At 43.0% G+C, this 17088-nt stretch overlaps 1 protein-coding gene across 1 annotated transcript in view; it reads left to right on the top strand.

The window, feature by feature from the left end:
* T265_04126 (hypothetical protein) overlaps positions 1-17088 on the top strand; it is a gene marked incomplete at both ends in the record, with an annotated part of 24884 nt that overhangs the window by 6754 nt on the left and 1042 nt on the right. The window contains one exon of the mRNA XM_009168784.1: positions 8973-9158. Within this exon, the coding sequence (XP_009167048.1) occupies positions 8973-9158 (186 nt within the window). The remainder of the gene's footprint in view (positions 1-8972; positions 9159-17088) is intronic.

Below are 17088 nucleotides of genomic sequence, written 5' to 3'. Positions count from 1 at the left end.
ATTATAATTACTAGGAATTCTTCAATACTTGTTTGTCACTAGTCTCGTTACGTACGATTGCTCATTTGTCGGAATGCCGAAATCTATTTTTTCACTACCTGTTACGCGCTCTAAAGATTCTGATAAAGTTTGAGGAACAGATTAAGAGAACTGATCCCAATTTCAGATGATTAGTCCAATAACAAATGTTCCTCAGTTTTAAACTTTAGAAGACGTCTCAAATGAACACCTCTGTGTTCTGGACTAAGTGCATTTTGTGGCCTCCTCTTCTTGCCGCCCATAGTTTAACACAAGCATTGAGTTCAGTGTGTCTGGCCTACCAATGTACCCCGTTATTCATGCGCCTATTCATAATTGTATGTATGTTCACATCATCACACAGGACGTAATCGGAATCAGACGCTACTTTATGAAAAGTTTGTTTCATCGGCATGTCGATGAGAGAAATGAGTTACGGGAAGACTGTTTTTTACTGACTCATGTGTGAGAATTTGACTAGTAAGAACGCACATGCTCTTCTTGAATTCAAATACAGAGGGCTATTACGAGAGGAATCAGGTGACTCATTGAATATCTTCGTTAGTCAAACAAGTAATTTCCGACCTCTTGGACAGTTCTATTGGTAAAGGCGAACGCTAATTAAAGACCATTCTCACTGGGTTGTGAGAGGCCTCTTTGAAACCCATGGTAATGGACGTTTGGAACTCAATTTACTATTTGGAACATTTGAAAACAAGTGAAATTATATTTCAAAAACCTGAAGCTAGTAGTATAGTTTCAAAATTTTAACACGGATTGCACTGAAGCTGCATTCAGTATATTATCTTCCTCCTTACTGTAGAAAAAAAGAGATCCATCTCGCAACATATGTATGCCCAGTTCTGTTCTAAAGGTTTTGTCAAAATCTAGAGAATGATATTTAAAGAGAACATAAATGATTGATCGTAGAAATCCTTAAAGAAGTCACGGCAACGCAACTGAGGTGTCAGATTATAACACTTTTTACACCACGCTGTGTTCTGGCTTTAAAACAGACACAGAACAAATACTGATTGCAAAACTAGCAAGATGCTCCCCCAGTATTAAATACCTAGAGGATAAGAAAAGTAAGCAAGTTGGGTTTGTTTGCGAGTAAATATTAGATTACAACAAACTTTAAGACGACACTACGCTCTTTCGAATCAGTCAACGTCAGCTGCAGACATGCTTTCGCTGTACTTGTTCTTTTGTCTCGAATGACCTGGGGACAGAAACAACTGTCGCGTCGAATTTGGTATCAATCATCTCTTCCGACGACCCTAACCAAAATTAGCTGCGAATTTACATAGTGTGCAGAATCCCTAAGCGGCCGCTCGTTAGGCGCTCTCAACAACGTTCCTTCAAAACATGGATTTCTCAAACTTGAAATGAGTCGGTTGGCCGGCAGTTGGTCACCTAATATTTGTTCATCCACTGCGGACCGCCTCAACGGAAGCCAACGTACTCACATGCAAGAACCACAGTTTGGGTGGGTCGGCCTAGTCTGTGGAACGCAACTACCAGTTAATTAGTATATATCTTGTTTTATGCCAGGAAAACTGAGCTCTACTCATCGGATACGGTTTATTACTATAATCTGTTACTGTTATCGTTGAGCCATCTATAGTAACTAGTTTATAGCACGTATTCTAGCTACCTTCCTCGTCGAAATGCATTGGAAGTTCTTGTGGTGTCAAAACATTAGCGGACACGGTTCTTGTAAGTTATTGCGTAAACAATAAGCACTAACCCGCCGCTACGCGCCACTACGCTCCCCAATAACGCACCGATGGTGTCAACTCGATTGGTGATGAAATGTTTGCGATCGAATTGCCCAGCTCAGCGAACAAGCCAACGACCAGTAGTCTGTCCTTGCGTACAAAGTTTCTCGTATTTTGAGTGAAAAAATCCGAACGTGCAGATTCAAAAGCCAAAACGTTGAGGGAAAATGTCACCACTTTTGAAAACCTCGAGCAAGGCTATACTGTCAGGATTCGGGTCACCAGTCACGTTCAGGGTACTCATTTCTGAGGTCAAACCCAAGTCTTTAGACTTATGGTGCACAGACTCCTTTACACACTCTGAGTGTTGTGTAATATTCTGGCAACTAAAAGTTCGTCTGATTTAATTTTAAAAATTTTAATATTGCCTGATTGCAACCCCAACTTTAAAATTACAGCGTTGGATTCGGGATTTCCTCTTGATGAAAACAACCTGTATTGAAGTTATTCCTAAAATATGTTGAGAAAGTTGGTTTGACAATAGTTTGGCCAAAATGACCCTTTACACTCTCGTCGGTCCATGCTGAAGAGTGAAAGCTCTGACGCGAGTTATGGTTGTACTAGGATTCATCGGTGTTGGATGCCACATGACACAAGTTCTGGCTCTTGTGAACTCCCAAGTATAATCTTCCCGAGAGAAAGACAAACGTGTTCGAATGACACGTATGTGAACACAAGTGCACGCACAACTGTCCATAACAGACCTCTCGAACGCCTCTAAGCATTTACGCCTTGAACACCCAGAGAACATCATCTGGCAGTAAAACCTATCACATGGTCCGATTGTCCTGTTCCTACTTGGCAGTTCTGTCAAAAGCATATACAGTTTCTAATTGCGATTGTCTATAAGCTCCGGTCCGTCGTCGCAATACATGGGCGGTTTTTTTATATACACTCTCCATTCGGTCCCATCTATCCACTGCATTAGATTCTCCCATGACTTATCAAATAGTACCAATCTCCGGTATGACAGGGAGTAATAGGTGTTAAGTAAGTTACAAACACATGGATGCTTTACACTGAAATACCTTCAGAAAGCACATGACCCCACGTTTGTCTAAATGAATACTATCCATCTACTGCAGACAAGTGAGATCAACATACCAACAGAAAGCACATGACCCAACGTTTGTCTAAATGAATACTATCCATCTACTGCAGACAAGTGAGATCAAACATACCAAGCTAGAAGGAAAGTTTTCTCAGTATTTGTAAACTACCCATTCGCAAGTTTATACCTTAAACAAAGGCTTCCTTCATTGATGAAACTGTTTTGAACCCCGTGAGTTTTGACGCCATCGGTTGGTACGCCCTCTGACAGAAACATCCTAAACTGTTGAAAGTATAGAAATTCGCCTAGACGAAAGGCCAAACTGCACCTGTAGGGGACTCATTTTCTACGCATCCGTCGAGACTACCCAGATTTAACAGTCTTTTTGGTTTGTGGAGCAAAACGTCTGTTATTTGTGGATATCTTTGAATTTTAGGGGGAATTTTTCATGAAAGGTTTCTACAGCGGAAGGATGTTACCCAAAGCTGCATCCTAATGTGACTGCATTTATGATAGTGTTGTTTCACTGGAGAGTAAAGATATTATATGGATTTCCCATCATACTACTGCAGTCCAACATGAATTCCTATGGGAAAGATGTATCTCAGTGGGCTCCACCAAATTTGTTCACATTCGTTGTCACAGTGTGTCCAGCACGAATGAACCGAGAAGGCTTTCAGCCTGGGGCAAAGCATCCACTTAGGCCTATTCGCCAGCTGTCGGTCAGCAGGTCCTGACGCGGACCATCTGGTCACGCTGATTAAAGTGCTCCGTCCAAACAGACCTTGTAAACTAGGAAAAACCAACGATTACAGTGCTAGTTCAAGGCACCTAACTGTTTCTGAGTGATAAATACATGAAATCAGAGCCTAGAACAGTTACATTCTCTGCTTTCTAGGCTAGAAAATTTGCATTGTTTGAGGCAGCATAATATTGGAAGCAAACATGATCAAAGCTTCTCTGCACTCGTCTTTCCGCCAATCTACATAAGCTGCTTTTTTAATATTACTCAAATTTTTACGGCTTTCGTAAATGAAACGAAATTTTGAAAGCCAAGATCATTGGTACTGTCACATACCCACTAAAGCGATGGATTGAAAAGCTTGATTATTTCGTTTTGTCCAGTGCCTACCTGTCCCATGTAATGCCACTGCAGCAACTTCTTGGCACTTAGCTATTAGATCTATGGGATGGTCTAGAATAAATTGTAAGGCGTGCAAATTACAACTCAAGACTGGGCCAACTTTGATGTCTGTGTGCTCCTACTAGATGTGCTGCCTCTGGCATAATAATCTGGATACTGAGCATCATTCCGGAGATGTGAGTTTGCTATCCACCACGAAGAGACTGGATCTTACCGTGGTGTGGCGCTTTGTGTACCTTGGTGACCCATCCAGCTATACTGGGGAGTGTCTGCGCGACTCTCAGAGACTCTCACACCAGGCTAGTCAATGGTTCAAGGTTTCCTGGCCTCCCAGGTTGGGGGTTGAAACATTTGTGGCAACGTGTTTCGTAAAAATATTATTGTGCTGGCAGTTCCAAGCCAACACCGCTGCCTTAAGGTTAGACTATTGAGCCAAATGCTTTGGTTGAGGATCTTAATTGTCCTCTTGTCTAAGGCGCCCTGGCAGCGTCCAAGTCCTCGTACAACATGAAATACATGCACAACTAACAATACTCTCATTCTTCATCGGCCGTCGCGTGGTGCCATCAGCCGGGTCGCCTTAATCGCTGCATAAAGCAGGACGGGTAAGCGAAAACATGGTACTGCTGATGCCTCCCTTCTTATACTTTCACTTTTTTCGTCCTCCAACCTTCTCCATCCAAATCTGAATACTTTGTTCGCAGGACCGAGCTCCAGATCATCCTGCATCACACCCAAATGCAGCTTCTGCACGTCCGAGTTCAGTTATAACCCCAAGCACATCGAAGCAGCTCCGGTCCGTCGTCGCAATACATGGGCGGTTTTTTTATATACACTCTCCATTCGGTCCCATCTATCCACTGCATTAGATTCTCCCATGACTTATCAAATAGTACCAATCTCCGGTATGACAGGGAGTAATAGGTGTTAAGTAAGTTACAAACACATGGATGCTTTACACTGAAATACCTTCAGAAAGCACATGACCCCACGTTTGTCTAAATGAATACTATCCATCTACTGCAGACAAGTGAGATCAAACATACCAAGCTAGGCTGGATGTGCTGCCTCTGGCATAATAATCTGGATACTGAGCATCATTCCGGAGATGTGAGTTTGCTATCCACCACGAAGAGACTGGATCTTACCGTGGTGTGGCGCTTTGTGTACCTTGGTGACCCATCCAGCTATACTGGGGAGTGTCTGCGCGACTCTCAGAGACTCTCACACCAGGCTAGTCAATGGTTCAAGGTTTCCTGGCCTCCCAGGTTGGGGGTTGAAACATTTGTGGCAACGTGTTTCGTAAAAATATTATTGTGCTGGCAGTTCCAAGCCAACACCGCTGCCTTAAGGTTAGACTATTGAGCCAAATGCTTTGGTTGAGGATCTTAATTGTCCTCTTGTCTAAGGCGCCCTGGCAGCGTCCAAGTCCTCGTACAACATGAAATACATGCACAACTAACAATACTCTCATTCTTCATCGGCCGTCGCGTGGTGCCATCAGCCGGGTCGCCTTAATCGCTGCATAAAGCAGGGCGGGTAAGCGAAAACATGCTACTGCTGATGCCTCCCCTCTTATACTTTCACTTTTTTCGTCCTCCAACCTTCTCCATACAAATCTGAATACTTTGTTCGCAGGACCGAGCTCCAGATCGTCCTGCATCACACCCAGATGCAGCTTCCTCACGTCCGAGTTCAGTTATAACCCCAAGCATTTCGAAGCCTGTTTTCAAATCCCTGTCTACTTAGCCACGTTTATTGTTCGCACACTGAAGCAAGCAGGTCGACAGGTGGCTCTTGTGCGTACGTTGGATCCCTCGGTATTAATGTCTGTTGTCTGTCAGAAACAAGGACGCATGACGCAAGTACTGTACTGCCTCCTCGCTTTCTTCCAGATTCCGGCTGTGCATCCCTGGTGATGCAGAGGCCGCTGCAGCTGGATATGCTGGGGCGGTTATTATATTAAGCGAACGAGTGGAGGCGTCTCTGCTTGATCGGACACCCGTTGATAACCTGCTCTGTGAGGTTTGTTTGACATTTGTGAGAGAAGTGATGTTCATCGCAACTCGGTTACTGTGTCTGCTTACGCCCTAACTAACTGTAGCCCTGAATCTGCCAAGGACAGTTTCTATGAAGCTCTAGGTGCCATTGCACAGCAGGCTAAAAGCTCGGATATTGTTGTGGTTGCTGGTGACATGAACGCCCAGGTAGGTAGACTGAGCGCTGCTGAGGCCCAATCGGATGATCATCTTGCTTTGGGCGCGAGACGCACGGAAAACGAGGGTCGCTTATTCAGGTGTGGTGCCGATCACAGACTGTTCCTTTGCAGTACGGATTTCCGGAACGGCGGACATCGCTTGACAATGTGGTGTCCACGAACTCAACTGGGCCACATCGCCGTCAGTTATCAGTAGTGGGGGTCGATCATCTCCGCCGCTCCTTCTGGAACGCCAGCATGGACTCCAACCATGCATCGCTACTTTTCATTGTGCTTTTTAGGTCTACGTAAAACGCGTGCAACTAGCTTGGCCATTGAGAAACTACTGTACCCGAAATGAACCTACAAGTACCAGCTCCTCGAATGCCTGCCGGACAGCACGGTGTCGGATATAGACGGCCACTGTGGAAAGATATCCAAAGCGCTACTCAAAGCCGGAACTTCTGTTTGCGGTACAACCCATTCTTGTACGGCAGTGAAGCATCAGTGTCAACACCGATGTTGCTGCATTTGATGATGATGATGATGATATTCGCTGATTCGTATCGAAGTACGAAGTTCGTTGTTCACCATCACGTGCTACACCCCTTTATGGGATTTGGTCGCGTTGCACAGAGCAGCTATAACCATAATGGCCGTGCCGATTGACTTTCAAATTCGGCAACTAATCAGCTACCTAATATAACACGAAATGCAGTTTTCAGATAACCAGACTCCGGCCTCTGTCTCACTCTTAGGTTGAGCCACGGTTGTTGTGGTCCGAAGGGTGAAAAGAAATTCTGCATTCAAAAATTATTGGGTTGGCGCTCGCCCTAATTTAATAGTCCCCACTCATCTATTCCCTATTTCTGAAGGTGGTATAAACTGGATCTCGCGCAGTCTGACTGCTACAGAGACCGCCTATTTTATATCTCCCCTTAGTCGTCCATGTGTGGTTTCACTAAGCAACATGATACCAAGGAATCTTATCAAAGTGCGTTTTTCCATACGTGCGTCCTAAATTTTTTCAATGACAAGTTCTGCTTTATGTCGTCTTAGTTGTGTGCTTGACAAACAGTTTACCTCATTTTTTCGGTTCCAAAATTTTTTTCACATAAACCGCCTGAAAGTTGTTTAAATCAAACCGGTATCAATAAGTACATTGACCTTGGAAGAATGTGATGTACTGGCTTATAATGCATGCATAATTGTTTACTGATCGTCTTAATATCCACAGGCGTATGCAAAATACGCCAACGCGAGCGAATAAGATTCTGGCTGTTGCAGCGAAACAAGCTTTTCAAAGTTCTGATGAAGTTACGTTTTTGCAAGAAGGCTGCCTTTCAAAGGGTTGCGGCTAATATTTTGGTCAATGCTGAATAGATATTTTGAGGGAAATACTGAGGAAAATACTGATGCGGGGTTCTGAGGACCTTGTCGAATTTCTATTATGACACTGTTATTGGATTACAGTTTATATAATCGGTGGATTCTCGTCAGCACAGCGCCAGTGGATACGGTAGCACCAGAAGATAAGCCACACGCTTTTACGAGAGCTGAGCAAGATAGTTAAGGTGGGATTATTTAAAAACTTTCAAAAAACTACGGATGGATAGAATTCATAGATACAACTCAAGTCTTCCTCTAACAACACCTCCATCATTTTATATCAAAGTACACAAGGTCGATTCCGTTGCAATCAAGTGACGTGGTCCACCTTGTATGTATGGATAAGTAAGTGTGGATCCACTGGTTATTCACAAATAAATCAGCATGGTATATCAATTAGAAAGTGAAAGGACATCAAATTACACCTGCCTAAGTCAAACTATTGAGGTGGCTCAAATTTCGGCCTGCGTTTGCAGTCGCACTTTTCAGTAAACTGCGAGACACTGACATGACAAATCGATATCTTCCCGTCTTCATTAATGATGTGATTTTTCTTGTAGTGTTGCCAACTTTTTCTCCCATCGATGACCGAAAAAATCAAGGTGGACTCTTGATTTGATTAGTGCTGGATTCCAGTTTCTCTATTACAAGGGCTCAACAGTAGTGAATATTCCTAGCCTTGTTGAAGCTCTAAGCTTTGGACGTCTGGCACGCAAGGCGAGCGTGTTTCGACTATTCCAGTAGAGCACGCGGAACACCTGGGCTATAATATCTGACCTGGTAAGCACGTTCAAACTAAAGCGATAGGATTGGTTTGACCGGACAACGACCCAACAATTGTCCAAGTCGTGTCAGTCGACTGACCTACCTGTCAGGGTTCCCTGTTGGATAAATTTTGACGCGAAACTGGTTGCCGCTTCTGTGAGGTTCTTATAATAACGAAAGTGGAGTTCGGTGGTTCCTCCATTTGGTGTTGATTTACCAAATTATTTGCATCAGGACTGAAGGGGACTGTTCAAGCCAAAGTAAGATGGGTGTAAGCAAAGCCACTCACGATTTTAGAATCGTCAGATTAGTTGCCTGAGTTGAAAGTGGTCATTACTTACTATTCGGGTCACCAACTGTTGTATAAACCGTTATCAGAGAATCAGCAGCAAAACGACTGATCGGTAGACGCAACAAATAGATCGTGTATGACGTTCGAGTAGAAAAGATCCGCTTCCATAGTACAGACTCCGAAGTGCGAAAATTCTCTTAAAGCAAACAGTACGCAACTGCAATTTCCACCGATTTCAGTTCACCGACCCTAATGCAGAGTTTCTAATCCACATAAGTGTTTTCATCGAAATCCATTGACGTCTGTTTTCTTCACTTTCCCCAACATTACGTCAGCTTCCGACAACATCACGACAGCAAAGGACGACAGCAGTGAAGTTGCGCAAACAAGTGCCATCGACGGGGCAACGTCTACGGTAACAGCCGTTCAAGAAACAACGCAAAAAATGTCGGATCCCGCAACAGAACCACAAGGAACCACATTGCAAGTTGATGCTCAAGACAGTTCAACATCATCTGCAGGTAAGCAGAGCACAACCACGCCTAGAGGAGTCATTGGTATCAATTCAATAACACAAGTGATTGCAAGAACGAAATTTGGCATAGGCTAGACATGGAAGGATTCATTTGTCTGAATATTAGCTAACGTATCCACCGGTATTCATTCTGCTTAGGCGCTGCTAACATCGCAGTCGGTCACAGAATGATTGCTGTGAATGGGAATTCGGTCACAGGCAGAAACTGGTGTGCAAAGTGTCATTTTGTTATGACTGAAATTAGATTATTTGTCAAGCCATAGTAACAGGCAACCTTCTAGCTATGCACTGAAAGGTTCCGGTACATGGACGCCATTGTCATCGGATTCATCAGGTTGTCATGGAGTGATCCGGCGTGTAATCCTTCAATCAGTAGACTTAAGCGGTTATCTGAAGGCCGTATCCCTCCGCCGGCCATTTTGCAGCCAATTAAATTTCGTTTTTGTGCGACACTTTGTCTAACCTTTCACGCAGCAGATAGTATAATGATCTGAATTCCTGTTAATTGTCAAGAATCTCTGCCCCATCGTTCATCGACCCTCGCGTCGGTCCTGAGATTTTTCATGACGTGCGCTTAGCGAACTATTGGTTGCTCGGTGCTTTTCTGAAAGAAGCTCTAAACCAGTCTACACCAGCACCAATTTAATGGTAAAAAGCGATCAGTTCTAACTCCGTACGTGTGGAAAGATCAGGATGGGAAAGAACCCAACTGAAGCAACGACAACATTCTAGCCTAAGCACAAACAAAGTAAGACTATCATTTCATGAAGACGTAATACTCTATCAAAACAGTCATCACCATAAATGTTGAAATTAACCAGGCCACCAAGGACAAAAGAAACCCACGACCACAATGCTAAGTGTGGTACATGAAACCAGAGAACACAGTATAGACGGAGCACGTGGATCCAGCACGAGAAGAATAACGAAGCTCAGCTGAACATCAGCTTTACAAAGGTGTCGGAATCCAGACTGAACGCAGAATGAACAAGGTCAACTCAGAAAAACGTCTGATCAACCAGTCAAACGGAAGAACTATCCCAGCATAATGGAAACAACTATCTCAAACAAAAAGGCGTAACCTGCCAAACAAACATGATAAATGCAAAAAGAGAGATAGAAAAAACTGGAGGCCGTCGTAGGAATCAAACAAACCAGGAAAACCCTGAACGGGAAGGTGGACAAACTCATCAATAGACCTGTTGGTGGAATTATCACCAAGTGGGCCATTTCGAATCGTTTCATTGGCACGGTCAGTCTGTGTAGAACCAAAATATTCCCCAGAGGCGTTTGCTTCGTAATACTAGTGACTGAATCGAGGACTTCAGTACTAGATATGCAGATCATTCACTCTGAATGACAGTTTATAACCACACCTTGGTCATCTCAAAATGTTTGTCTACAGAATGTCTCCGTTCCTTGCTGAGAACCATCAAGAGGGTATATAGTGGTCAAAATGCGTGCAAATGGTCCCCAGAGGCGTTTGCTTCGTAATACTAGGACAGAAGTGAGGACTTCATACCTAGATATGGAGATCATTCACTATGAATGACTGTTTATAACCACACCTTGGTCACCTCAAATAGTTTGTCTACTGGAGGTCTCCCTTCCTTGCTGAGAATCATCAAGAGGGTATATAGTGAGCAAAGATGCGTGCAAATGAGTGTACTTCTCGAAAACAGTCCAATTTGGGTTTAAGTAGAACATAAGGTTGACGGAATCTCGGGGACTGCATCTACCTGATGAGCCCCAAGAAGGACGAACCCAGTCGTGCGTTGTCGAAGATTTTTCAGCAACCTCGTGAATAGTTTCCTTTATGAAAATATATTGCGATATCTCCAATATCGTGCCAAATGAAACGTGAGGCGGCCTGTGTGCAGCACATTCAATTGTAGCATATCATAAATTAGAGTTTCAGTTGAGTCTCTCGTGAAAACCAAATTGATTTGCAAATGAGTGTGTTTCTCGATGTGTGACTTTGTTTAACAACTCCAGTGTTTTGATTGTGTGACCACGCACTCACACACTGGTAAACCTAATGGTGAAATCAAATACTCTTTGGTTATCAGAGACTAGTTCATCAGGTTGGGAGAGATAAATATGTAAGCAGTGTGTTATATCAACAAATAGATTGGTCCAGGGATTTAGCAGTATACACTTGTCTAAAAATGGTTCAAAATGACTCACGCTAGCACATTTATTTTACCGGAGAAATGGGCCATTTTTTGGTTCACGAACGGTTCGTGCTCCGAATTTTCACTAATTCTAGAATTCTGTAACCGCGAGTCAGAACAGTGTTTAAACAGCTCTAGTCGCTTTAGTGATCGTGGATGATTCCGGTACTCGAATCAGAATCAAAAGGCAACAAATGCATGAGGAGAATCTCTGTCAAAGTGCGGGCAAACGACTAACTTTCGGGAACATGCAAACCTTCCGCGGGACCAGATGATTTTTCCTGAGTAGTTTCGTTCAAATTACTTTCTTGTAGGGTGATGCGATTGTATCTTCATTGGTATGTTCACTTCCGAGTAGCACTGCATGCGGTACTTCAAATAGATCTCAAAGTACAGTGGTTTGTCGGAGTTTCAAGCATGCATATTACATTCTGTAAGTGAACCAAGCTGACCGACTAAGAAGGTAATGGTGAGCAAATAACCCATCAGGTTAATGTCTGCTGATCAGGTTGCATATGTTCCGGCTGGTCACTAGCCCGAGTGTAGCACCGACGGTTTATGTCATCCTCTGGAATACAGACCCTTTTACTCCATACCGTACTCCACATGATAAGAGTTTGTCAAGCTATGTGCTTTTATCCTATACTGAAGCAAATTTTTCTGGAAACTGAAGTCGGCGGCTCTCATTTTGGGAAGTTTCTTGGGAGGATGGACCTTTGGATGTACTCTGAATAAAGAGACCGAATTTTGAAATATGTCTTTGATTCGTGTCTGCTTAGGGCTTCACTGAGAGCTTGATGGAATAAGATACATCACTGGCATTCCGGGTTCATTTACGACTCTCTGTAGTTGCTTCCTAATTATCCGCTACCATTCACCCATCAGTCGAAGTTTCGCACCCATTTCGATTTTCCGGATTGAGTTTTTGGAAAGCGGTGATTTGTGAGGTTTTGTGTAATAAGAAACCGTGCTATGACTGCTTCATTTCTATCAGTCACTGGCGCCCAACTCCCACCCACCACAAGTCGTATCATTTCAAGTCGATGGCACTTTGAGTTCACATTCGTACACTAGTATTGCGGTGGGTTTTGTCGAAAAATTCATGGAGATCTAATTTGTAAGCCTGATTTTAAAGATCCGCAGAAACCGCAGTCCATATCACAATTTGAAGGAAACTGGTACTGGCGAATAGCTTATCTTCTTCGTTCCGATTTAATCTAAACAATAAATGGTCAGTATCGTTTCTTGTTGTTTAAACGAGCCGAAAGTAAGACCGAGACAAGTGGCCATTTCATTCCTAGTGACTCTGACATGTGTTTGTTCATGAAAGTCACACAGCGCTTAACATTGATAAGAAGAATGTTTATCTGTGAGGATTTGTTTACCAAGCCTTTCTGGAACAATGAGATCTCGATCGGTTCCAAGAATTTTCAAACCGCTTTAGAATCAAGGCGATTCTGTCTGTTTTTCTGTGGGGTGAACTCAAGCATAGAACCGATGCATTTTTTGAATGGACTGTACAAAACAGTTGGTTATTTGTGTGTGGGACCTACTCTGTTCGTATGTGTGCTTGTTTGTGTGCAATCGCCAGACGACATTCACCTCAAACGGGGTACCGTTAGGTTCATTCGATTCGATGGACCGTCCTCGTTTTGGCTCCGAACTGAGATGGTGTGCGTTCAAGTCCACACAGTCGGTTACCAAGTTACTGTGCTGCCCACGCGAATAGGTAGAACATCCTAGTGCAATAAATAACCCCGCTTAGTGGTCGCTTGTCCGTTCGAGATAACACAATGTTTACTGGCATCAGATGCTCGCAGTTCATTGTCCTAATGTTGGCGATTTCCTCTGGTGAGTAATGTCCATTCAAGCATAATCAAAACTATTCACTCACATTCACTATTAATTAGACTGATGATTTGCAAATGTCAACGGAATCTTAGAGTTGACTGACCGTAGGATCAGAAATAGCCACTTCGTAATGTGTAATAAACACTACTAGGCCATTAGCTTTACGTCATATTTTTACAACTTTTGATCACTTTTTTTCATTCATGTCACCTAATCTGGTGACTGATTGGACTTCTGACTAATTTCCACTTCACCTGTACTATCGGCCTAAATTCAGCACAAAATTTATCACATTCCGAGATGCACGAGTACTCTAATTTCTCATCATGGTCTTTCAGGGAGCTTCAACTTAGTCTTCCGTCCACCGTTAGATCCCCGAAAATTCACGAATAGTTCCTCAGAGCTTGCAGATTTTGAAAGACCTAGTCGACATTAACACAATGACCCACAAGTCCTTGAAGGACTCGCTACCTGAACTGATGTCTTACAGGGCGACATCCATCAAATAAAAACGGAAATAAACCGTCACTTGTTTCTTTGTGTGAGAATCAGTTTACGTTCGTTTCGGTGGCAATTTTAACCCCGTCTATTTATGAGCTAATTGGTCGTAGAGTCAGTCAACATCTATCCATTTCGCCTTTTGGCATTTTCGATAAGCAAGTCAATTGAACAACTGAACCGAAAGACGTCTACTTCTGGTGATGATCATCCTTACCTCTGTATCCAAAGGCCACTTGAATTTTCATATATTCCAACCCTTGTTAAGTCTGAGCTTCTTAGATGATCAAAATGTTTCCCGAACATACGAGCAGCAAATCTGCTCAGGCAGACTTGGAGTTATGATGGTCATTTGGAGAACGTAAAGGACAATTGCAGTTTTATTGTCCCCGTTTTAGATTCACTTAGACATCTGACGCTTTTCAAGCCCGAACGATGGAAAATTTCAAGAATGGCAGCAAATCTGCTCTAGAACAAGAGGCATAGTACACTGATTTACAAACTAAGTTGATGTTTACAGCAAAGAACTTTGCACTGCCATCTGATACACTATCCCGTAGTAACTGTTCTTGACAAAGCTGTCTTACTTAAGTAAGCACCTTAGTTGTACCGTATCTTCAACACTGTTAACTGGTCTTTCTACTGGCTGTTGATGAAGTGACATTCGATACGTTCACCGACCCTGGCAAACACCCTGCAAACTTCTGGTCACAGTGCACCGTTGGGTGTGCAATTTTTCCATTTCGGCTTGTGTTCATATAGTTTCTAAGGTGCAGTTCATTAACTAGACGCGAAGTAACCAACTGCTTTTTTTAACCTATGTAAACGCAGGCAGAGGCGAAGGATATACTCACTCGATGACTCATTGACAGTACGTCCTCGCAACGTGACACGAAGTTGGCGACCCAGTCGGTACCTGACACTAGTACATAAGTTCACCAAACGTCTTAGCGACTCCAGCGAAATAAACACATTTGCAAACAAATTTGGTTTTACGAGAGACTCATCTAGAACCCAGCTGAATCTCTGGTTTGTGATGTTACCAGACAACTGAATGTGCTGCACCAGGCCAAAGTTGGTGGGCTATCGGCTAATTTTCAGCTGCCTTATCAGTAGTGCATTACGTATCTTAGCGACTTCTACTGGATCAGCGATGAATAACTAAGTGTGCCCGTAATAAACCCTTGCCTATACTGACTTGCTAGTCAGATCATGCGGTTTTCTCACAAGACGATGAACCCCTCATATGATCAAACAATACCGCCATATGGCTCACCCTGGTTATCAATTTTCTTCTATTTTGGTCTAACTGGGGAGATACAAACGTTGCACGGGAGGAAAATTCTATGGAATCCGTTTGATAAGGAAATCTTTCAGAAGGTGGATGGTTTTCGATTTGGTTCAATTCTCATACCTGTGGTTGCCTCGGCTTCGTTTGAATTGTCTCCAGACGGACGTTTAGGTGTATTTTACTCGAGATTTTGTTCACCTTAAACAGGTTACCTTGCTCGAAATTTAATCCTTCAGGCAAAACAGGTAGCCAGTGCCCCCATTAGATCAGAGGATTTTTAACCCGAATTGTAGACCAGAAGAATAATATCTACATTTCACTCACTAACTAACTCATCATTCATCTGGCTTTCTCTACAGTTTTTGACATCCTGGATATGACGTACAAGATCTCGGTCAGTATTCCAATAGCTTAGAATCCTCAAATGCTTACACCTGCCTTGCCAGACCAATTATTTCTAGGGTGGGCCATCATGGTTAAAAGGGTTATTTGATTCCAACACGATATGTGAATCCTCTTTTGGGATCAGCTAATTTGTGGGATACAAACTCAACAAACAAACTCGTCAGGAAATCCCACTTCCAGCAACTATTTTGCCAAACAAAATACTAAAAAGCCTTTGGATGATTTTGGCACTTCCCACGGGCACGGAACGCCTCTAATACGTATATAGATCCCAAGTTTCGCTACAAAGCTAGTCAGCTTAGCAACCTGATGGTATGGACTGCATCCATTGCACTGAATTCAACCTTCACATGCTTCAAACTCATGTTTTAAAACGCCCACAGTGGAATGTGCATCAACATCTGAGCCCATCTCCTTAAGAGCAATCGATCTGATTTTGACTGGCAACAGAAACCCTCAACAGCTTGATCATCCATACAGTGGCTGAAAGGAAGTGCTATATAATTTGGTTTGAAGTATTACCTACTTGTGTTCTCTCTTGAAACATTCAGTCACCGGTGCGCTCGTAGCATAGCTATCTTTAGTTGACTGAGGTGTACCTTTAATAAAATGACGCATGCTCCTAACTGAATAAGAATCGCTATGGCGTCCACTGAGGCCATTCTATTGGGCAAAGCTTTTCAGAGCTTTTGCCAATGAAGCTCAGTCATTGTTCACCAGGAAAGCCATGTTTGCAATTCTAACCTAAGGCTGACTAAAATGCTGCGGGAGACAGACCACAGCGTGACAACACGAAACGAAATTAGTCACAATCTACCATGGTTCAATAGAATCTTCACGCCTTCCTCGCTGTAGTTCAGGTCAATCATCTTGCAATTAGGTGGAGGTCCAAGAGGACATGGCGTGTAACGAAGGCCAAGTCTTTCGTGTAATTTGACAGTGCATAGATCCTTAATTCAAGAACGACACCGTTAGGTTGTCATTCGTGAAAAATTTATATGAAGGAGCAATGTCGACGGAATATATCATCAACATGAAGAGACGTTCAATAAATCGATGGATAGTTAAAGGCTGAGATGCTGACAACAGGACTCCGATGGTCGATTCCATCGTGTAGTCATTTGTAGATTACTTCGCACAATTAAACCATTATTTGTGAACGTTTTGGACACATATTTGTATGCTCTGAAGACCTCCTATATGGTTGGACTACTGTTACTTAGCATAAGCTGAAATCAATGTTAATCAGGTGGGCTATTATTCATACAAACATCATCTATCCGTTTATATGTTATTTGTATACCCATACTTGAATTTGGCGACGATAAAGAGTGGTTGTGTAATGAAATAAATCTTAATGCGACAAAAGTCCCATCTTGCCTGATTGTTCAGAAGCACTTTGATAGCTATTGGGGTCAGGAGTCATCAGACTGGACAGACTAGATCGAAGAAACGAACCGTTTTTTTTAGTGGAACCAAAGACACTATCCCGTTTAGGGTTGAACTGTAAATACTTGATGGCTAGTAACATTTCTAGTTGCATAATACAAACTCAAGGCATCCCGAAAGATGGTGAGCTATGAACTTTGCACGTGGATTAACCATGTAGGGCAAGAGAAGTTTAAATCGTCTGACTTACCTTAGCTCAAGCGAGATCTAAACATAGTACAGGGCAAGGCATCTACTGATAACAAGCA

The sequence above is a fragment of the Opisthorchis viverrini genome (assembly GCF_000715545.1).
Source record: "Opisthorchis viverrini unplaced genomic scaffold opera_v5_65, whole genome shotgun sequence".
Classification (NCBI taxonomy): Eukaryota; Metazoa; Platyhelminthes; class Trematoda; order Opisthorchiida; family Opisthorchiidae; genus Opisthorchis; species Opisthorchis viverrini.
The sequence above is the reverse complement of the archived record's forward strand: the minus strand, read 5'-3'. Positions and strand labels throughout refer to the sequence as shown.